At 43.3% G+C, this 22,969-nt stretch overlaps 1 protein-coding gene across 12 annotated transcripts; it reads right to left on the reverse strand.

The window, feature by feature from the left end:
• Positions 1 to 253: 253 nt before the first annotated feature.
• TEX26 (testis expressed 26) lies at positions 254 to 15,642 on the reverse strand. Of its 12 annotated transcripts, none has more exons than XR_014525076.1 (8): positions 14,817 to 15,150; positions 13,174 to 13,258; positions 11,256 to 11,409; positions 9,851 to 10,007; positions 8,814 to 8,987; positions 6,955 to 7,116; positions 4,613 to 4,735; positions 254 to 1,632 (listed from the first exon to the last, which is right to left on the reverse strand). XR_014525076.1 is itself a non-coding variant. In XM_083498993.1 (8 exons), the coding sequence occupies exons 1-8, from the start codon at positions 14,962 to 14,964 to the stop codon at positions 1,605 to 1,607; spliced, it is 954 nt and encodes a 317-aa protein (XP_083355119.1). In that variant the 5' UTR covers positions 14,965 to 15,150; the 3' UTR covers positions 254 to 1,604. The 12 variants fall into 12 exon arrangements, 10 of the variants coding, with proteins under 10 accessions (XP_083355119.1, XP_083355117.1, XP_083355118.1 ...); XM_083498993.1 differs by lacking the exon at positions 4,613 to 4,735 and adding an exon at positions 4,125 to 4,170; XR_014525077.1 differs by lacking the exon at positions 254 to 1,632 and adding an exon at positions 4,125 to 4,170.
• Between the last annotated feature and the right edge of the window lie 7,327 nt (positions 15,643 to 22,969).

Here is a 22,969-nt window from a genome sequence, read left to right on the forward strand (position 1 = left end):
AGAGCACATTGCAATATAATCTGGCAGTTAGCAAAACATGGAGTGGTCAAGACATCTCTGTCTTAAGGGGGCCACAGATGGTGAACCAGCTGGACCTACAATAAGGCACTCCTAGCCATACAGGTTACCTGTGGCAAGAAGTACATTTCAGGGACAAAAAATATATGCAATAGATGTGTGGGTGCAATTCATGTGTGGATTGCGGGGGGGGGGGAGTACTCAGTCTCCATTGATTCTGGAATAAAATAAAATGTTGCGTGTACATAGCCTTAACAAATTCATTTGGGTTCTGTTCCTAAATTGATCAGTTTACAAAGCAGCAAACATAATTTATACATAACGAAATACAGACTCTTAATCTGACCAACATGGGAAGGTGTAACTTCAGAGGAATAAAACAGCTTTATGCTGAGGAAAGGAACTCAAGGAATTAAAACTAGGGCTACGATATTTAGCTGCCAATCTGTTAGAACAGGCACGTCCAACTCCCAAGAGACTGAGATCTACTCCCAGTATAATAAAACTGGCAGTGATCTACCCATTGTCATTAGGAGGAGCGTGCGTGGGGTGTGCGCGTGTGTGGAAAGGAAGGATTGCCCAGAGTTCCTGAGCTTGTTGATCTTGGGCAGCGGGGGGGGGGGGGGGGAGGCTAACCATTAACTATGACACTAACAAGAAGACTGTAAAAGATCACCCTTTCAACACTACGTAGGGACAGAGCGAGGGGGGCAGGGGCGGGAACATTCATTATACATTGCTTTTATTCCCGCGATCAATAAGGATCCCACGATTGACCGTAATCAACAACCGGTTGGACATTGCTGTGTTAAAAGATCATTCTTCTTCTACAACACATGTGTACATAATCTAAAAACAAAGGGAATACTTTGCCCTCAAAACTATTATTTTCACTCATTTCCAAATTTACCGGTAATTGTTTAGTTCACTGACTAAAGGCAGCAAACCAATTACCCCTTTCCTGGGAGTAAATCTCACTGAACTCAATGGGACTTCCTTCTGCGTAGACATATAAAGGCTTGCACTGTAAAAATCCATGTAGTGTAAAACTCATATTATTAATTGACTTAAAGGTCATAGTCCCAATTAAAATGTCTGAGATCCAGAAACCAATATAATCTAGTAGAAGAGCAAAATTAAAGCTAGAATAAATGTTCTCTTTTTCTAATCTATTTTTTAAAAAGAAGATTATCATAATTATTTTTTATTTAAATTGCAGTAGCATTATAACAAGGAAATCATAATAGGGTGGGGAAAAATATTTGATTTGCAAATATATGGAAAATGTAAGATCTTCTCTGATTGGAATGAAAGTTCCTGAATCCATACTATATTTCCAAGGTCAATGCGATGGTAGCACTGCAGTCTTTTACAATTCAAAAGAAAACCTAAAGTATAAGAAGGTTTGATGTAGCTCTTCAAATGGTTTACTATAAAGAAAGACCACAAGGGTATTCAAGTGTAATTCAGCCTCCTAGAATATTGCTGAATTTTCTCCTAAAAGCTATTAGACACATTTGACTGAGTTTTCTTCCAGCTTCTTCGATGAGGAAGGCCTTTGGAATTTCTTGTCCCCGCTGACCCTTTCAAGGAAGTTCTGAAGGATGGTTTTTTCTGCACAAACAAGTGAAAGAAAATGTATCACTAAAGCTAGAATAACCAGACCTACGCAACATCAATAATGATTTCACATTAGAACAGGAAATAGGTGGCATATCAAAGGATCAAATCCGATATGACATTAACGTATCTTTGCTTTATTGTATATGTCCTGTTTGTTTTACATTGGGCTTTTCTTTTTCAAGCAACTTGTTCCCTTGCTGGATCAGAAAGAGCTGACTGGACTGGACTCCAAGGGGTCAATTACTCTCCAGTTTTTCCACTGCCTTTTGCTACAGTATGTCAATGATTGTGTGGGATGGATCTTAGTGTACTGAGGGAAGCAACAGGAATTCTCCCTTATAATTAGTTTAAAGGAAGCCATTAATGTATAAGAGGTAGAATCTCCTTCCAGTGTGGCCCAGTCCCATGGTTGGACCCTCACAGGTCTCCCTTGGAACATGCTGGGCCTGCAACTGTTTGCTTTCTCTACTTTGGTGGGCATAGCTATGGGCCCAAAGCAGCCAGGGAGCAGGGGTGGGCAAAAATTGAGATAGTTAGGCAAAAGCACTGATATTCCTTCCGCTTTCCCCAATGTTCCAGTCTTTGAGTTTCTAAGCTCTCTTGCCCATTCACAGTCACTCGCTTTTATTTACACTTCACGCATTCACTTGCTCATCCATTTGCTCACTGACTTACTTACCGGGATACCTGTTAAAAATACATCGTATTTATATTCTGTAATTCTGCAGCTTTTCTCAGAAAAGTGGCCTATAAATAGTACACACACACACACATTCACTAATTCACTCACTCAACCAGTCATTTCCCCACCCTCTCATTCACTTGCCCGCTTTTGGTTAGCTAGGGCTTTTGGGTGGTTAAACTATTGGTGATGGCAGAAGTGTCCACCTGTCTACGCCCTCCAGTGTGCCAGCCCACCAGCTACCTAGGGCATCTAGTCATCTGTTACACCAAGAGAACGTAAAAGCAACACACCAACTACCTGGAAGCAGTAAGTAGCTCAAGTAGTAGCGGAGCTCATTAAGATAAATCTTAGGCACCAAAACCCCGTAGGCCAGTCATGTGCACATTAGATGCAAAGACAAACTTAATGTTGTGTCCAGTTTGTCCCAAACTCTGTCTAGTCAGCCTGTAACAAAATCAATCCTTCTAACCAGAAATACTTTTGTCATACAGGCCAGGGGTAGACAGATGTCTAGGCTCATGCAAGTTTGTTTTCCCCTCCCTACAGGAACTCAGAGGTTCATCAGGTGCAAGCATACCCTTAGAATTAAATAATGTTGTGACGAGGAAATTGTTCCAAGTATCAGAACTGAAACTGATCTCATAGTGCTTCCACACACAAATCCACTCTTTGTTACCACCCCACACCTATTTTCTTTATTTCAGACATATAATTTGGAGGGACAGGGAGTCATTTTGTTGCTGTGGTGGTCAGAAATCCTTGCCAAGGTAATGGGAATCATCCAGAGATTGCCCATAGATCCTGGCCTACCATCTCTCCACCCCTGATATAAACTGGAGGGTTGATGTTAGGGATTGGCATAATCAGGCACCTGTCTAGATCAGTGCTATTTTTCTAGAAAAAGGGGTGCTGGAACTCACTATGAAGGCCTCCCTTGTTCTAATAATAATAATAATAATAATAATAATAATAATAATAATAATAATAACAACAACAACAACAACAACAACAACAACTACTATTATTACTTATTGAATTTATATACTGCCCTTTACCCAAGAGTCTCAGGGTGGTTCACAGAATAAAACCAAGATATAAAATCACAAGATACCTAATAAAAATAAAAACAACAACCCAATAGCCCCCCACAAAGAACACATTTTAAAAGGGCATAGGCTGTAAATTGGATCAACCAAAGGCCTGGTTAAAAAGGAACGTTTTTGCCTGGCGCCTAAAAGTGTATAATGAGGGCACCAGGAAAACTTCCCTGGGGAGAGGATTCCACAGACGGGGAGCCACTGCAGAGAAGGCCCATTCTCGTGTTGCCACCCTCCGAACCTCTGAATTGGTAATGGCACCCACCTGAGAAGTGGCAGAACTGAGTTCCAGCTGAAAAAAAGCCCTGGTCTAGGCCCATGCCCACTACCAATCCCTAGAGCCTCCTGTCCTGACCCTTCCTCTGGTTTCTGCTGAAAACAAGAATATGTTTCCCGTGACTCCGACTAGGCAGTGAGATATATTTTTTTGTGATAAATGAGGTGAGTGAGCCTTTAGCGGGCTCACGTGTAAAATTATGCCCAAGCATATGTACCCCGAGCCGCTCTACAGTTTCTCCTTCCTTGTTACTCCTCAGGTCCTGCCACACACACAGCCTGCTATGAGGCAATGTGAGAATCTGGTTTTCTCCAAATGGCCGAAGGATGTGACAAACAAAGGGGATGGTCAGTAATAGGACCAGAGGAGGACCAGGGCAGGAGGCAGCAGTTGTGAAAATCATTGCATCAGCATTGGGCATTACCTATATTTTTCAGAGGAAATCCTTCTGGGCTTCCTATAGGAAATACCTGGAAAATAAAAAAATAGGCTAGGAATATGTTGTTGTTTTTCCTTGACAGAGGGTCTGTGCTTTAGCAGCTGCATGAAAAGCAGAAATTCAAAAGGTGTGGCTTTCCACCTGTTACTGCAGGGATGAGGAACCTGTGGCCCTCCCAGTGTTGCTAGACTACAACTCCCAGAATCCCTAGCACATTGGCCATGCTGGCTGGAGCTGATGGGAGTTGGAGTGCCATAGGTTCCCTTATCCCTGTGTTACTGTGGCTCCATCTGGAGGAAAATTGAGCCTGCTGAATCTCTGCCATGCACAGAGCCTCTTTCAAGAAAAAAAATATATATGGCAATCATCACAGAGCAAAGGAAAAGAGAAAGAGCACTGCCCTGTAACCCTTCAGAGAGAAAGCCCCAGAAAAACCCTACAAAGCGGGAGGGAAGGTGGAGAAAATAACTCACTGGATTCGTATATAGTCACCAAAACAGCACAGATAATTCGGCCATCACATCAAACTTAATAGGAGGAAACAAAGATGCCTGGTGTGCTTCTGTCACTAAGTAGACCTGGATCTAGTCAGCCACCTGGATGGGAACAGCTAGGATATCATTCTAGTGATGCATCATGCAATATCCCAAATATGATTCAGTTCTCTGAATGCCATTACTTTTGTAGCCAAAATGACAATAGTCATGCACAAGATGGAGGTATCAGCAAACCAGGGGTAACCTTGAGGTTTTTAGAGAGAGAGAAATGGAGGAGAAGAAGACCCCCCCCCTCAAACAGCCCAATGAGGGCTGAGCATACTCAGTGCCCACAGAATGCTTTCTGCCGGATGAGTTAAAAAAGAAACCCCGAAAGCTGGGAGGAAAGGGGAATGGGAGATGGGGGAAAGGCAGAAGAGGAGACACATAGATATAAAGACACATGCACTTGCTCTCTTGGTAGCAGCCAGCCACTGCCCATTCTCTCTCAGCAGCCAGCAACTTGAAATGTCTGGTGTGTATGCAGCCTTGCTCTCCCCCATGGGCTCCTGCTCATTCATTCACTCTTGCATCAGCCAGCACCTGCCCGTTCACTTGCTCACTCACTCACTAGTCAGCAAGCCACCCATTCACGTATTCATTCACCCGTAGGCTCTTAGCTGTTCCGTCTCTCACAAGCCATTTACTTGTTCTCTTGCCAGCAGACACCTGCCTACCTGTTCACTTGTTCTCTTGGCAGCTGCCACTCACTCGTTTACTCAGAGTAGGGAGAGCTTCGAAGGCTCCCCTCTCCAAACATACACGTACACACAACTTTTTCTTGCAAGACCCCCAACTTGTCCCCATTCTTTCCCATCTTCAGTCAAAAACACGCACAGCCAAAACAATATCACAAACAGAAAGATATATCAGCAAACTCAGAGGAACCTAGAGGTCAGCAGAAGTAGGAAAGATTTTTAGGAGGAAACCCCAGGGGGAAGTAGAAAATAAAACCAAACATCCCGACGAAGACTGAGCAATGTTCAGTTGCATTTGAGTGCTGACTGACAGTTTAAGGGTGGGACCACAGGAGGGAGAATGGAGTATCCTGGAAAAGGAAGATGGAGGAAGAGACACATAGATTTAAAAAGGGGAGAATTATCACATTATCTGGATAGGTCATGTCCTGCTTTGCACTGAGCATGACCTCGTGGATGGAAGTGAGAACTGCCCATAGACATCAATGGACAAATCTAAATTCTTAATGTAGTTGGATTTGGGCACCAGTACCCCACCCACCCTAAAAAAACCCCAAAAGGTAGCAGTAGCAGCAAAGAGAAAAGCTCCTGCTGTTTTAACTCAGTTAATATTTCAGGTGAAACATGCATTTTAAAAAATAACCAGCTAATGCAAATTCCAAAGCAAATGATGTCAATTGTCCCGATAGTGGAAGTTGGAGAGACTGTGCTTGGGACAGCTTTGCAGTGTAGATCACACTAAACACTGCAAGTGGTTTACAACTGGAGTGTTGTCCAGATGTATTAGACCACTACTGCAGTTGGGAATTAGGCAGAGGCTGTCTGTAATATACAACAACCCTGCAATGTTAATCCATTGTTTTTATCCCCATACAGCATGTTGGGCTGAGGAAGTAGGCTGCAACAGCATTGTGTTATGTTGTATATCCCTATTACAAGTTGGAGCGCTGTGCTGAGAGAGTAGAGTTGGCTTCCTCCAGTGAGAAATCCCCTCTTAGGTCAATCTACTTAATTTCCCTCTCATACTTCCTCCCAGGTCAATTCAAGTACTCAATAGCATGCAGGAGCCTTATACTCTACTGACTGCCATGCAAACTGGTGACCCTTGGAAATACTAGAAAACAAAAATTGTGGACATGGACCCAAATTACAGCAGAGACTCCTGTCTTTCATGCTAACTTTTGGGGGAGTTTTCTACCTCCTCGGCCATGGATGGCTACACACACCCAAGATACACTGCAACATTTTGTTGCAGAGCCCCACTTGCATCATTTTAATCTCCTGGGACATAGGGCAGGAGATAAATATTATGACTAATTTGATCATGTACAGTGTTCAAACTATCCTGGTCCTACAATCTTCCCTGCAGACAAACACAGGCATAGAATCTATAGTAGTTGAAACTGCATGTTTTAAGTCTCAAGACTGTCAAGTAATTCATTTGGCTGAGCAAACAGAATCAGATCAGCTCTACAAATGGAAAAATGAGAACACTTAGAAGATTTTGTCATTCAGGAAGTCTTCGCTGCTTTTGGCTCCCCCAATGCTTATTGCAGTTTATTATCCTCCACCCCCACCTACCTGGAAGAGGAGCTCTGTCCACATATGCTTTAATATCTTCTGGGTCTAAAGAATTCAAAACGGACAGGATCTCATTATAATCTTTCCCAAAATCTCTTTGGTATGTGGTCAGATGTTTGGTATGTTCATGATTCCAGATCTGAGCAAAAGATACTGAAGGAACTGTGAAGAGAAGCCAAAAAGAGAGAAGTGAAACCATGAAATAAAGAAACCACACCGCTGTTCCCTCGCCCCTTCCTCTGGAATGCTCTGGCTTTCCAATTCCAAGTTTTGCCATAATAATGACAAAGGATGCCTCTCAGGTGGTCTGCTGTTCAGGAGTACCCACAACGGCGGAGCATGATTCCGATGGACTTTGCCGTTATAGGTCAATAACTCATATGCTGTGATTTCTACTGATGGAACTCATAGATGAATGTAGCCAATGACACCTTTGCCTATAACAAGCACTAATGTAAATAAAATCACAAATCAGTATGCAGGACCTAACATTTCACAAAGGCAGGGACTTAGTTAATAATGATCTACAATTTCCAAAGCACATGTACTTTTCCAAATGTGCACTTGTTTTCAATTATATGGAGTCTAGAATTTTTTCTGTGAGATAGTACTTGGTTTGCCTTTTTCAGGCACTCAAACAGCACATAATTGATAGCTGTGAAAATACAACTTCCCTATAATAGCATGTAATAATTATTAGCCCTTTGTGAAACGTAGTCAACACATTCTCTATTCAATATTGCCTGCAATGCTGATTTAGGGGATATAAAGAAGAAGCTATATTTTCTTTTCCTCTTTTTAGGCAAGGACAATACTGGAGTGGGAAGGAACCTATTTTAGGTTATATGGTGGATTGGGTTTCTCTTGTTGAATTCTTAACTGTAATGCTTACCGTATTTTTCGCTCTATAAGATGCATGTTTTCCTTCCTAAAAAGGGGAAATGTGTGTGCGTCTTATGGAGTGAATGCAGGCTGCGCAGCAATCCCAGAAGCCAGACCAGCAAGAGGGATCACTGCTCAGCGATCCCTCTTGCTGTTCTGGCTTCTGGCTTAGCTGCACGAAGCCTCTTCAGGGCAGGGGGAGCCTTCATCCTGCGCAGCGATCCCTCTTGCTGTTCTGGCTTCTGGGATTCAGAATATTTTTTTTCTTGTTCTCCTCCTCCAAAAACTAGGTGCGTCTTATGGTCTGGTGTGTCTTATAGAGTGAAAAATACGGTAATTATGCTGATGTAAGCCACCTTGGATATTTTTCTTGGAAATACCCTTTAAAAATAAAAATTAAAATTAAAAGTTATTTAAAAATAAAGCAGTGATAGAATAATTTAGTGGCGAGTTTCCTTCAAGCTAACCACATGTGTCGCCTTGCCCCTGTGACTGAGGGAGCCCAGGGCTGCATGATGTCAGCGCCCCCAGCGGTGTGCAGACGTCGTCCATGCATGCCATGGGGCATGCTGACATGCGTGTGCACGCCCCATGGTGTGCATACATGGCCGTTGGAAAAGTTTAGAGGGCCTGGCCCTCTGATTTGAAATTTTGGGAGGGGCCTTGGCCCCCACTGCCCCCCATACTTGGTGCCGTGGTTTCGTTGTGGTAGATGCCAAGACCATTGCCTATTCCATAGTAAGAGCAATTCTCCTATGCAACCTACTGGGTCTAAGTGGCTCTTGGGAGAAGAAATCCTCTTTCTCTCATTTTCTTTGGAAACCTCAGCATCACTGCTCAAATATGTAAACAAAGCTAACCTTGAAAGTATTATCTGCCTACATTTGCAAGAAAATGGAGTTCAGTGAACCAAATTCCAAAACTGGGCATCAAACCCAGAGTTTCATCTATTTTATTGCACCCAAAAATATCCTTACCAGCGCCTTTCACTGGAATATGGCGTTTCGCATTACATCCATATTTCCAAGTATAGTCCCTTAAATCTGGATTATTGGCTTGGGGCTGGTAATTATGCCTGAATTCAGTATCTGGTGGCTTGGGGACTAACATTTTCCAGTCTGAAGGAGCAGGAGCACCATCTCTTGGAGCACCTGAAATGAAAAAGTAATGATGCGGCAAATGTAAAGAGCAAATAAATTTCTTTTTATAAAAAATGTGGAGGGGAAATCATGCAAAAAGCAAATGACAGAAAGCCAGTTAGGCTGCAGTCCTAGACACCCTTTCATGGGAATTAAGTCCCATGGAACTTAATGAGGCTTACTTCTTAAAAAGTTGGAAGGGAGCTCAAGGGCTCATCTAGTCCAACCCTCTGCAATGCATGAATCTCGACTAAAGCATCCAGGACAGATGGCCATCCAACCTCTGCTTAAAAACCTCCAAAGAAGGAGAGTCCATAACCTTCCAAGGGATTCTGTTACACAACATTCTTCCTAATGTTAAGTCAAAATCTCTTTTCTTGTAACTTGAAGCCATTGGTTCAAGTCCTACCCTCCAGAACATAAGACAAGCTTGTTCCATTTCCCATGTGACAGCCCTTCAGATATTTGAAGGTGGCGATCATATCTCCTCTCAATCTCCTCTTTTCCAGGCTAAACATACCCAGTTCTTTCAGCCATTCCTCATAAAGCTTGGTTTCCAGTCATCGTGGACATATGCATATGATTTCTTTATCAAATATGAGATTCTTAATCTCAGGATTGTGTGTTCAAGTCCCACATTAGGCAAAAGATTCCAGCACTGCAGGGTGTTGTGATCCCTTCCAACTCTACAATTGCATGATTCTTTGATTCTAGGACATACAGAATCTAAGTTAAATGCTATCTTCCATGCCAGACTGGAGATGTTTCTGACTGAAACATGCCTCTTTGGCTTTCAACTATAGATGCAGCCGTAAACCTCAACTTGACCTCAATAATAATATTGTCAAAGAAGGAAGGGAAGCCAAAGTCCTCACCTGGTTGTATTCCTAAATAATCTCTTGCGTAAGCTGTTTTATACTGTTTTTTTAATACATCCTCAATCTCTTGCTTACTAATAGGTTTCGTCCAAGGTGAATAACTTTCTATAGATATTGGTGTTTCCTCTCGAGGCATTTGCCAAATCAGGAACCGCTAACAATGTAGAAAGTGGGGAGGGGGAGGAGAGAGACTGAATATGAAAATGCTGATTAAAAATGCATTTCATATAAACCGGTCTTCTACTTTATTATGCTCTATTGTTCAATAATCATTTTTTCTCTTTCTAAGGAAAATACCTATAAACATGTCAGATTAAACCACAGTTAAGAACAAACTGTGGTTTAATAACCACAGTGAATAAGCAAAGTGCTCAAAAGTTCTTGCTGAGTTCCTCCTTGGGCAACCATCGGCCCATCTAGTTTTAGTGCAGAACATAGAAGCTAGATTGTTAACTGAAACAATAAACTATGAACATATAATGCTGGTCCTGGCACAACCACACTGGTTGCCAATTAGTTTCTGGGCCCAATTCAACCAATGTTGGTTTTGAGCTTTAAAGCCTTAGACAGCTTTAAAGGACCACCTTTCCTCATAGGTACCCACCCAGACCCAGAGATTGCCATCTGAGTCCTCTGTAAACACCACCTTCAAGGGAGGCCTAGAGAGCAGTGACAAGTCTTCTCTGCAGTAGCTCCCTGTTTATGATGGAATGCTCTCCCCAAGGAGACCTGCCTGAGCCAACCATGTGATTATTTCAGTGCCAGGCAAATACGTTGTTTCCCCCCCTGCAACAATGATATATCACATTGACTGGCAGCAGCTCTTCAAGGTTTCAGATAGGATTCTTTCCCAGTCCTACCTCAAGTTCTTGAGAGTTGAATCAGGAACTTCTGCATGCAATGCACGTGCTCTGCTGTTGAGCTACAACCCTATGCTTTGTGCATGACTGTCCCAAATTCTGCTGAGGCCAAACTAGATGTGACATTAAGCATAAAATGGGTTCCTGTGTGCTTGGCTTTTGTTTACTAAATCTCAGGCACTGCAACCCCCTCAGCCCAACCCAGAGTGGGATTGCGGCTTGGGAAAAGAACAGATCTAACCTTTTGCCTTGACAGTCTTTTAAATCCAGATTGGATTCCCCACAGCTGCTACCTGCCCCAGAAGAAAAGCGGCTCTTAGCATGTTTACTTGGCGTCTCATTCAACTCAAGTGAAACTTGCTTCTGAGTAAACACGCATAGAGTTGGGCTGCATGCTTTTGGTTGCTAAGTCTTTCCTTTCCTTTCCCCCTCTTTGACGGTTTGGTGTTTCCAAAACCAGATATCCTCCAATAGGTCATTTCATATAAAAGTAAAATGCAAAGCACATGTAAAACCTTGGGTAGAACAAGTGCATTCCTTACTTCTCCAGGCTGAGGATTGTTTCTCCTTGCAGAGCCAGCCCTTATAGGTTCAGCCTTGGAATAAGGCTTCCAACAGAACTCATCTCTGTAGTTATTCCTTCCAGTAGGCTCATCTACTTGAAAGGGAATGACATGCCCTTTGCCTGCTCTGGCACTGCAAGAAACAATTGAGATGTTAATGAAATACAATCATGGCTGCTACCTTTCAACTGCTCCTGTTTTAAGTACAGTACAGTGGACGCTCGGGTTGTGAACGTGATCCATGCATCTGTGCGTCTGTGCACATGTGGGTTGCGATTTGGCGCTTCAGTGCATGCACAAAACACAATTTAGCGCTTCTGCGCATGCGTGGCCGCTGAAACCCGTGGTCCATAACCCGAAAAAACGCAACCTGAAGCGTCTGTAACCCAAGGTATGACTGTACTTAAGAACTGTCTTATCCTAGTTGGATCATCTAGCTGAGTACAGTGGTACCTCTGGTTGCGAACGGGATCCGTTCTGGAGTCCCATTCCCAACATGAGCAGAACGCAACCCACGTCTGCGCGTGCTGACAAAATGCCGGGCGGCACTCACCGCGAGGCCTGTAGTGCGCCCAAGCCACGCGTTTCTCCTAGGAGTGGCGCGGTGGCTTGGGTGCCTGCAGGCTCCGCACTGCCCCAAACGGTCCGCCTGCCTCCTCCCCCTCAGCTGTAGAGAAGCTGAGGAGGAGGCAGGCAGACTCCTCAGAGGCCCCGCAGAGCATCCTGCCCAGGTAGGGCTGGAAATGACCCACATCTGAAACCCTGATGATCTGCTGCCAATTTTGTGTGAAGACCATTGATGGAGTAAGCCAATCAGGCCCCTGGGCACAGGGCACATGTGCCACCCCAGGCACCCGATCGGCTTGCTCTGCCGCTGGTCTTCACACAAAATTGGCAGCAGATCACCAGGGTTTCAGATGTGGGTCATTTCCAGCCCTACATGACTTGAACCTGGGACCGACTGCATGCAGAACATATGCTCTGCCACTGTGCTGAGGCCTTGCCTCCATTGGGAAGGACAGGAGGAAGCAGATGCGACTGAACCAGAGACAAGGGAGAGGTGAAAAAGAGACCATAGTTCAGTGAATGAGAACATATGCTTTGCATGCAGAAGGTTCCTGATTCAGTTATTGGAATCTCCAGTTTAAGGATCAGAGTATGTTAAAGACTTGCACCTGACACACTGGAGAGCTGCTGCCAGTCTAAGTAGACAACTGGACATTTCAGAGAGGAACTGTTCTAAAGGAAGGAACTGTGAAGGAAAGGGAGCAGTGAAAGCAAAATTTGCTAGCTGTGATGGTTTCATAAGATGGGTGGGGGAGTTGGTCTTCCAGATGTTGCTTGACTACAAGTCCCATCATCCCTGACCATTAGCTATGCTGGCTGGGTTGTTGGAAATGGGAGTCCAACCACATCTGGAGGGCCAACTCTGCTCTGCCAGCTCCTTGTGCTACTTTTGGTGGCATATTGCATGTGGCAAGGCAACCTCTAGAAGACAGCAGGAGCTCCCACCTGCCAAATGTCTCTATATGGACATTAAAAGTGCACAGAGCCCCTCCAGCCCAGAATTTCACAGCCTTAAACAACATGTGTACTCCAGGCCCAAAAGGTAACAGGGCTCAATTTCTAGTTGTATTCAGGGCAGAGCATTCTATATAGTCTCCAAAGTGAAGCATTTTAAATATTATTTCTACATGATAGTTATAGGGCCAAACTACCGGTACTTGTTACTTTACACAATCTTTTATCTTCACTTTCCTTTTCTAGTGGTGCTGATCAGATACAGCATGGGGAAGGTAATTTTTTAAGATACATGCTAATAAAAGGAGCCAAACAGCAAAGGCTTTTGAAAAGAATGCTTGAATGGTTTGAATAAGTTAAATTGGTAGCATCTTACCAATCTGCACCAGGATCTGTTGCAGGATTAAAGACAAAATCGTGTCTCATTGTCGTTTCATAAGGATCCCACTTTAGTCTGCCTACTAAAAACAGCAACTGTAAGTGCTATAAATTCTAAACACTTACTAGTGTAATTTCTTTTTACTAATCAGTAATGAGAAAAACAGTGGGTGAACTATTTCCCCAAAAACTATTTGAAGTGTCTTGGCACCAATGAGAGCTTGTTTCTCAATGCAAATAACAGCCTTTGGGAAGGTGGTAATCTGGATCAGAACCACAGTGTCCTCCTTTTCCCATGAGGTGAACCTGATTGAGATTGCCCTTCCCAAAGCATATTATTTCCTTTAAAAAAAGATAACCATGCAGCAGTTAGTTGCATGGTTATTGTCACATTGAGGTGATCACTTAAGCTACAGATACAGAAAACAGCCTTACATTTTAGCCAGTTCACGAAACTGCCGATTCTGCATTGCCTTTTCTCTCTCTCAGAACCAGCCAACTGGCACTCTACCTTTGCAAAGAACCTTTACAAAGCAACATTCAGGATCCATTCTGATTTGATTTAAAGAGACAGTACCCTATCCCTCCCACTAACTTTCTGCAACTTATCAAAGTGTTCTCATATACTGTTCTCATAATGTGAGTTGTAGAATTATACTCACAACAACCATCCATGTAACAGTGACCATAAACTGTGAGAATGGTAAAATAAAAAAAATAAGAAATCCTCTTGTGTATATTCCAAACTAAATAAAAATAAAAATTAGTCTCATCCTCAGAATCAATTGGCTTTTTAAAAGCTTAATTTTGACCAGAAGGTGTCCTTAAGCAGCCTATGTACCAATCAGGTACAGTTAATACACTTTAAAAAAAATTAAAAATTATTTTTCTTTTACTAAATTTACTTCTTTGAAAATGTTGCCTGCAAGAAAAGATGTGTGAATGAGTAAAACCAAAGTTCTGGGTTACTCATCCAGTTGTTTGAATATTATTTCCAAATTTGCTAAGCCTTGCAGGAACACATGACTTGCAGGAATTCAACTGGTACATTTTTTTCTGGAAAGCACCAGGCTTGAATGCCAGTGGATAAGAAGTCGTCCCCCCCCCCCCCCAGTTTCACAGTACCCCTGATTTCTACCATTAAAATGGCTTTGTGCCTTTATGTTTACATTATGTTTACATAGGCCCACACATATTCAGGTGTATATATATTTAGCCTCAGCTCAAAGAAAAGCATTCTGCTACGTGACACTTTGTACATTTATATTAATTACATATACTGTACTAATATGCAATTTTTTATATAAAAAAAACCTTCCATAATTCATATTTATTTTGCCTTTTGTCTCAGGAGCTCATGGTGGCCTTTCCCTATCATATCTTCACAACAAGCCTGTGAGGTAGATTAGCTTGAGAGAGAAAAGGTCCAAAGTCACACTGTGACCTTCATGGCTGAGTGGGGATTTGAACCTGGGTTTTTACCAGTCCAAGACCAACACTCTAACCATGTGGCTGGTTACCAGCAGGAGAGTTACCAGCAGGGCCTGCTCAATAAATTTTGGCACCTGAGGCGAACCATGAAATGACTAGTTATAACTTGAGGTAGATGAAGTGCCAAAGAAAGATGAAGGGCCGGCCCACCTATGAGGCAAGGTGAGGCAACCGCCTCAGGCGGCAGGATCCACAGGGGCAGCAGATCCAGATGTAGCTCTTTATTCCCCTCTTGTCCCTGATGTAGAGCTTCACTCATCCCCTTTTCCCTGGCGGGGGGGGGGGGGCAGGACGCCATTTTGTGGTCTGCCTCAGGTGCCAAAATCTCTTGGGCCTGCTTTCATGAGTAGCTTGCATATTTTATTAAAGTATTCCAGGTGTGCATAATATTGTGACCCTAACCATGCATAACATAATCAAACCAATATATGGCCCCCGCGCCGACTCAAATCCCACCTAACTCTTGCTACCCCTACCCCCTAACCCGCTCCCCATAGCAAAGTTATCTGGCAAGGAGCTAAGGGCAAAGAACTTCACGGTGGCTAATACGCAAGCTCCTTTCCTCGCGCCTGCGCGTCCTGGCCGATCTAGACCCCCCCCCCCTCACGCGCATTCTAACCCTCTGAGCGAAGCGCGGAAAGTTTTCTCACCCGGGGGCGCCGGCCGCGCTGACCTGGGTCTCCACGGGGGGATAAAGGGAATGGAGGCCGGTGGCGGCGGCATGGCAGTGCCATGGATGGGCGGCAGGAGAGGGCCGGCCTCGCGCTCTGGGGGCTCCATGCGGGCCGGGTTAGCTCCAACCCACCCGAGCGCTGTATTCCGCTGCCGGCGAGGGGGGCGCAGAAGAGAGAGGGCGAAGGGAGGATGCCGCGCCAAGACGGGCGGCGGAGCTGTCGGGAGTCGGCGGGGGACACCCTGGGCGCTGCTGGCCGCTCGGTTGCCCCGGCGCCGGGCTTGTTATTGTGACCAAGGGAGGGAGCCGGTGACTTTACACCCTTTCCTGCCTCGCCAGGGCAGGGTGAGGTTTCACAGCAGGAGGGCAGAGAGGGATGTCGCCTCTGGGGTGGCCAGAGAAAGTGGTCCTTTTAAAGTCCACCACAGCAAGTCCTTGGTTTATTAAGATGCCTGACGGCTCGTTGTTGTTGTTGTTGTTGTTGTTGTTATTATTATTATTATTATTATTATTATTATTATTATTATTATTATTATTTTGTAGCAGATGGGCATACCTGTTCTTTCTGAATTTTGGAGCTTTTGGATAGATTCCCACGGTGGGATCTACGCACATATAAAAACCGTTCTGAAAATGCTTTTTTAAAAAGGCGTTTTTTAAAATATATTGAATTTTTCATAAGGCTCACCATCGCCATTATGTTCTATATTGCATCCTTGAGTCACTTTGTATATTGCACATAAAGCACACTTAAAACGTTTTATTTGCAACTGTATAGTTGAGTTAGTTATCCCACTTGCTATCTAACACACCCCTGCTAAATGTTTTGGGGGGGGGGGGTTTCTGCTCAGGAGTCTAGACTGCCTTTTGTCCCCAGCCATCCCAAATGGACTGATTATATTTGAAACAAAAAAATTCCTTCCAGTAGCACCTTAAAGACCAACTAAGTTAGTTCTTGGTATGAGCTTTCGTGTGCATTCACGAAAGCTCATACCAAGAACTAACTTAGTTGGTCTTTAAGGTGCTACTGGAAGGAATTTTTTTGTTTTGACTATGGCAGACCAACACGGCTACCTATCTGTAACTGATTATATTTGGTTAGTCTGCAGGCAGACTAGGGTTGCCAACTTCTTTTTATGCAGGATTCCTGCTACATTAATAGCTGCTTGCCTGAAATAACTTCTAAGAGCTTCACCTTTTCTTTGTTGGGCATGAAGATGCCATGATAGGGAAAGTTTTGTCTGAACTTTTTTTTTGGGGGGTGTTGTACTTCTCCTAAAAGAATCTGAATCCTGGTGGGGCATGTCAAACAACGGCAATTGCTGGTTTTGGAGTGAAGGCTAAGTAGAACTGCGGTGCAGGTGGAATATCTGGATATTTTTAATTACCCACCCTAGCATTTCAAACATGGACTGCAAGAAACTAGGCATGTGTCAGCATTGTCCTGTCATTCATGTGCCTACTATCATCGGCTATCCCTTAATTCCTTATTTGTAAGAAAATAGTAAAAATTATCATGTACCAGATGGACCATTCCACATCCCAGATTTCATGTTACCCTGTGAATGAGACTAACATGTTCAAAAGCACATGTATTACATAGCTGCACTTATTTTATTTTTTAAAAGCATGATTGCTTGGAGCTTCCTATCAAGTAATAAACACAAACTTTGTTATTTCATAGTACACGGTCATGGTATGTGTGTATGACATTCTCTTCCCAAAAATATAAAGTGTAGTTGACACATACAGGTACTCTATAGTTATTCTATAGTTAAACTATGGAATTTGCTCCCACAAGGGGCAGTGATAGCCACCAACCAGGATAGGTTTAAAAGAGGATTAGATAAATTCATGGAGGATAAGGCTGGCATGGCTACTAAGCCTGGTTGGTATTTATTGTATATATTTCATCCATTGCTGTAAGTTGCCATTAGGGCACATCTGGAGGGACACAGGTCCCCTATCCCTGCCTATATATATATATATATATGGGGAATATATTGCACAAGAGCTTCTTAAGCACCTAACTTTGGCTCTAGGTTTTTTTAAAAAAAATGTTGGAAATGTCTTTCTCTGTTGGAATTCTGGCAGCTGCATTAAAACTCTATTCACTGCCTTTTAGTTTCAACATTCCAAAGGGTTGAAAAAGCCAAGTCTGCCGTAATTTTTCCCTTGCTGCAATGTAATCCTATAAGCATGCATGCAATTAGCATTATTTTATTCATATAAGCCAGGCATTGGCAAACCCGGCCCTCTAGATGTTTTGGGACTACAACTCCCATCATCCCTGACCACTGGTCCTGTTAGTTAGGGATCATGGGAGTTGTAGTCCCAAAACATCTGGAGGGCCGAGTTTGCCTGTGCCTGAAATAAGCAAACAGGGTTTCTCTTTTGCCAAGCTGCTCCTTCTAGAAACAGCCATGATTTTGAGGTGGAGGGTGCACTTAAAGCAGTGTTAGTTGCTTTGGGAGATGCATGTTCCTTTCCAAGTGTTCCTCATCCAATATTTGTGTAACATCCTCCTAATTTGTGTGTCTCAGTTTCGGTAGGTGTTCCTTTTGAAGGAAGCCTTGTGTTCAGGCATAGGCAAACTCGGCCCTCCAGATGTTTTGGGACTACAATTCCCATCATCCCTGACCACTGGTCCTGTTAGCTAGGGATCATGGGAGTTGGAGTCCCAAAACATCTGGAGGGCCGAGTTTGCCTGTGCCTGTTCTTGTTTTCCCCCTACTAATTACCTTGCTTGACAATGTTACACATTTTGATACATTTTGAGAATTTATGTTGCAAATAGTCATTTGTGGTACAGCATCAGACTCTAAACTTTCAGGGGAAATGGATCTCACCTGTTGGTGCTGCTTTGCATTGAACACATATTAATGTTGCACCTTAATTTGTTGTTTGGGGACTTAAATAAAAGAAGAAGGAACGAGGGCATTGAGGACATAAAATAGTAATATATTTTCAGCCATTCTTCTGCTAAAAAGGTCACGTAGCACAGAAAAGCTTTTAAGCAACATTCTAGTTACAAAATCCATTGAGCTGATTTTGGAGCTGTTCATATTCATGAAAACTTTTTATTCTGCCAAATCTTATTCAGTTTTCTAGCATACCACTCTCTGGGCCATTTGCTTTCAACAAGTTTTGCAGAGTAGTAAATGTAATGAGTTCATCTTTTTAAAAGATCTTTCTTGTGGGAATTCCTGCCAGACATTATTAGACCATCCCAGGCTGGATTGTCTGACAAACTTGGAGGAAAAGTGGCATAATTATACATAAATTCTGATATCCATCATTACTAACTGGGAATTGTTGTTAAGGAGGTGTGCCTGGTGGAAAGTGTAACCAGAAGTCACTCCTTCTAATAGTGAACACAGCTGGTGAGGGCCAACAGGGTTACAAAATAGGTGCACTGAGAAATTAAGAGTGAGCACTATCAGCATACTTGGTGGAACAAGGTTTGCAGAAATACAGAAAAAAAATTCAGGAATGAACACTAAGGGTGCAAGAAAACCCAGAAAGTGTTGAATGAGAATGGTGCATGTTCAATTGGCGTTGACCATAGAACATTTAGTGTCCGTTGCAGAGTAGTGGGAAACTGGGGGACAGGGTGAATCTAATATCTCAAATAGAGGACATGGCTGGCTGCAACGTCGAATAGGAGATCTTTGCCCTGGAATGTTTTGTTGCAGAGTTTATATTCTCAGCCATGTAAAGGACCTTGGACAGTTAAGTCCAGTCAAAGGCGATTATGGGGTGCGGCACTCATCTCACTTCAGGCCAAGAGAGCCAGCATTTGTCCACAAACAGCTTTCCAGGTCATGTAGCCAGCATGACTAAACTGCTTCTGGCTCAACGGGACACTGTGACGAGTGCCAGAGCACACGGAAATGCCATTTACCTTCCCGCCACAGCAGAACCTATTTATCTACTCGCACTGGTATGCTTTCGAACTGCAAGGTTGGCAGGAGCTGGGAAAGAGCAACGGGAAGCTCACCCCATTGCATGGACTCGAACTGCCAACTTTCTGATTGGCAAATCCAAGAGGCTCAGTGGTTTAGACCACAGCGCCACCCGCTCAGTCAAGTATTGGTCTTCAAAGGGAACCCAGTCATGTTACTGGCTTTTATATGTAGATAAAAACCTTCGGATTTCTCAGTGGTTGCAAATCATACAGTCGGCTCCAATGCATGGATACTCTGAAGACGGTCTCAATGAATTTCAGTAAAATGTATGTAGGATTGATTGCAATTTCAAACAAGCAATCAAAGTTTTAATCCAATTCAATATACATATTTATGGCAGAAACCATGGATCAAATCAATGTTCGGCATAATTGCCTTTAAAAGGGATTTTTGCATATTTTCCCCCAATCACTTTGCCAGCAGTATAGCAAATGTACATGCTTCCCAAATGCTAGCACTTTATCCATTTTGTAAGGGTTCGCTTCAACTAAACCATCAAAGCATTGTGTCTCATCTTTTATTCATATTATTCCCCTTCCACATACCCTTTGAATGATTCCGTACCCTTGAGAAAGTGGTTTAGAAGGCAATTAATAAATCAGCTGTAATATTATCATTATTACTAATTTGGGTTCAGTATACCTCCCCCATCTGGGCCCACTGGGCCCATCACCTCCTGGCAAATAGAAGGAGAAGAAATGGAGGCAGTGAGAGATTTTACTTTATTGGGCTCCATGATCACTGCAGATGGTGACAGCAGTCATGAAATTAAAAGACGCCTGCTCCTTGGGAGAAAGGCGATGGCAAACCGAGACAACATCTTAAAAAGCAGAGACATCACCTTGCCAGCAAAGGTCCGTATAGTAAAAGCCATGGTTTTCCCAGTAGTGATGTATGGAAGTGAGAGCTGGACCATAAAGAAGGCTGATCGCCGAAGAATTGATGCTTTTGAACTGTGGTGCTGGAGGAGACTCTTGAGAGTCCCATGGACTGCAAGAAGATCAAACGTATCCATTCTTAAGGAAATCAGCCCTGAGTGCTCATTGGAATGACAGATCATGAAGCTGAGGCTCCAATACTTTGGCCACCTCATGAGAAGAGAAGACTCCCTGGAAAAGACCCTGATGTTGGGAAAGATGGAGGGCACAAGAAGAAGGGGACGACAGAGGACAAGATGGTTAGACAGCGTTCTCGAAGTCTGACCAAACTGCGGGAGGCAGTGGAAGACAGAAGTGCCTGGCGTGCTCTGGTCCATGGGGTCACGAAGAGTCAGACACGACTAAACAACATACCTCCCCCATTAATGTTTTGCTTCCATACAGCTCTATTTGCAGTATGGCTGAGTGAAGGAATTAGTCCATTTCTTTGTAAATAAGCAAGGTCAATGTGGCAAAGGCCTATGGTAGCTTAGAGAATTCCCAGGAGTGCTAGGAAAAAATTGTGCTCAAGCCAATGTTGCCAGCTCAGTTGGAATGTCCATGCCTGATGCATATGAGTTTCAGGTTTTGCTCAGAATGCTCAGAGGAGACTCCAATTGCAACTTCTTCCCATACTTCCCTCTCAAGCCACACCATAGACCACCTACAAGTGTCTTGGTGAAGTTACCAGTGTGCCAGTGATTTTCCCTTGTCACCTTGACACCCAACGTACTGTAATTGCTATCATTCACACCAGACCTAAGTTAAAGCAGTGTGGGATTGCATCATCTTTAGACTCTCACAAAAGATACCCAGTCTATCCCACTTCTTCCATGCCAGTAGCAGCATCCTACAAATTGCCCCAAACAGACACAGCGTTGAAGTCCCATAATATACTGGAGACAACAATGGCTTTGGGTGGTGTGGAAACCCTGGCCTCTCCAACCATCTAGAACATTCTCCAGCCAAATTTCTGCTTTGAGACTGGCAAGTCACATTGACTACTTGTACTACCCCTCTCAAAAACAGCCGATACCAAAATTAATTGGAATTTTTATCTAGTATGACAGTGCAGGCAGTTACATTTTCTAACCGAACAGTCACCAAGACTCTGTGCAGATGAGAATTCTCATGCCTCTCATAAGGTTCGGTTTTACCTTACCATTATTTAGTCTGGGGGATGTTTTCATGTATCCAGTATAAACCATTGGTGCTTTAACATTAATTTGAAGAAGCTGTGGTGGTAATGGAATATAGTAGTGGGATGAGTTGGATAGTTTTAGGTCAGAAAGCATGACTAATATCTGAGTAATCCCTTTGAAGAGGTGATTCAGCCAGCTCTTGCAATATTTCATTTCACCATGGTAAAAACATGTTTTTTTTTAGGTCCACAGTGTATTATATCACTGAACAGCAAATAGAACAACAGCACTTGGTTGCATAATACATTTGATCCGCCACTACATTAATCTCGAATCATTGTGATAACATGTCAAGGTTCTTGCCCAGTACTGCTAAATAAAAGCTGTGCTTTTCACACTGCAGACAGAATTGAATTCATTATTTAAATTTAGCTTCTTGTGTCATAGTCACTCATCTGCTAACACAAGCGAGCATGATGCAACTATCTGAAACAGTTTACGAAAAGGGCATCTCTCACACTTTGCTTCGGTTCAAAGACTTTGATTGATCTTCATTGAAAGTATAAGCTCAAGCTTCTGAATTCTTTTCTTGCACACATCTGTTTTGGCAACCGCCCACTGGTTTGATGCAGAGCTGCAGGGACAGGGCTGTTGTATGGCCAGTTATATGAGACATGGTTGCTCCTCCCTAGTCAAACCTAGACATCATCATGGAACCATGGACTGAAGGCTCAATTCTATGCCCTCTTCCTTTGCTGCTGGGCTCGTACATTGCTCCTGGAACCTGTACTTTTCACCTGGCTTCTTTTTGGGCTCCTCTGCACCAGCCCCAACCATTTTCAGGCTGAATTTTCTCTAAAGTTGTTCCAAGTGAGTGGGATGGGGAACAATATCACTCAAGTTGTTTGGATCCGAAGAACTACTTTGTGCATAGACTTACAGTTGCTGACACAGGGTCATATATATTTGAACATTGCCTTTTCACTTTGAAACACAGGGTATGCATGCATGCATTCTTCACACTCACACACACACACGAGAGAGAGAGAGAGAGAGAGAGAGAGAGAGAGGGAGGGAGGGAGGGAGGGAGGGAGAGCGCTAGCTTTTGAAAGCTGTCAGTTTAAAAAACTAAGATGCCATCTGAACTGGAGGTTTCCCATTCAAGAAACAAGCCTAAAGCCCCAATGGACATGTGCAAGTAATTGTTACAACTCTGGGTCTCAGCCCATGACTTTTAGACTTGAGTTTAGAGCAATTTTATTGCTCTGATTGGCTCCAGGTAACATAGCTCTTCTAGAGGAATCTGTTACTTAGGTGGACAGAGGTTCATCTTGCTTCTTCACTATACAGTCCTCAGCAAATGCTAAAAACACACCACTTTGCCTTTGACACCTGAGATGTGTTTTTTCAGGGCCCATCCTATCCCTGTGACTTACCAGTTTTCATTGCCTTTAATTCTCAATTTTAAATTGTTGTAACTTGCACCCTGGGACATGCTGTTGAAGGTTCAGTAATGAATTTATCAACCATTGTCACAGTCATCCCAAACATGGGCAAGTTCATTATATCAACTTTGTTATAGATTCACTAGCTGGAGCCAGAT

This window comes from Podarcis liolepis, assembly GCF_965112155.1.
Source record: "Podarcis liolepis genome assembly, chromosome: 4".
Lineage (NCBI taxonomy): Eukaryota > Metazoa > Chordata > Lepidosauria > Squamata > Lacertidae > Podarcis > Podarcis liolepis.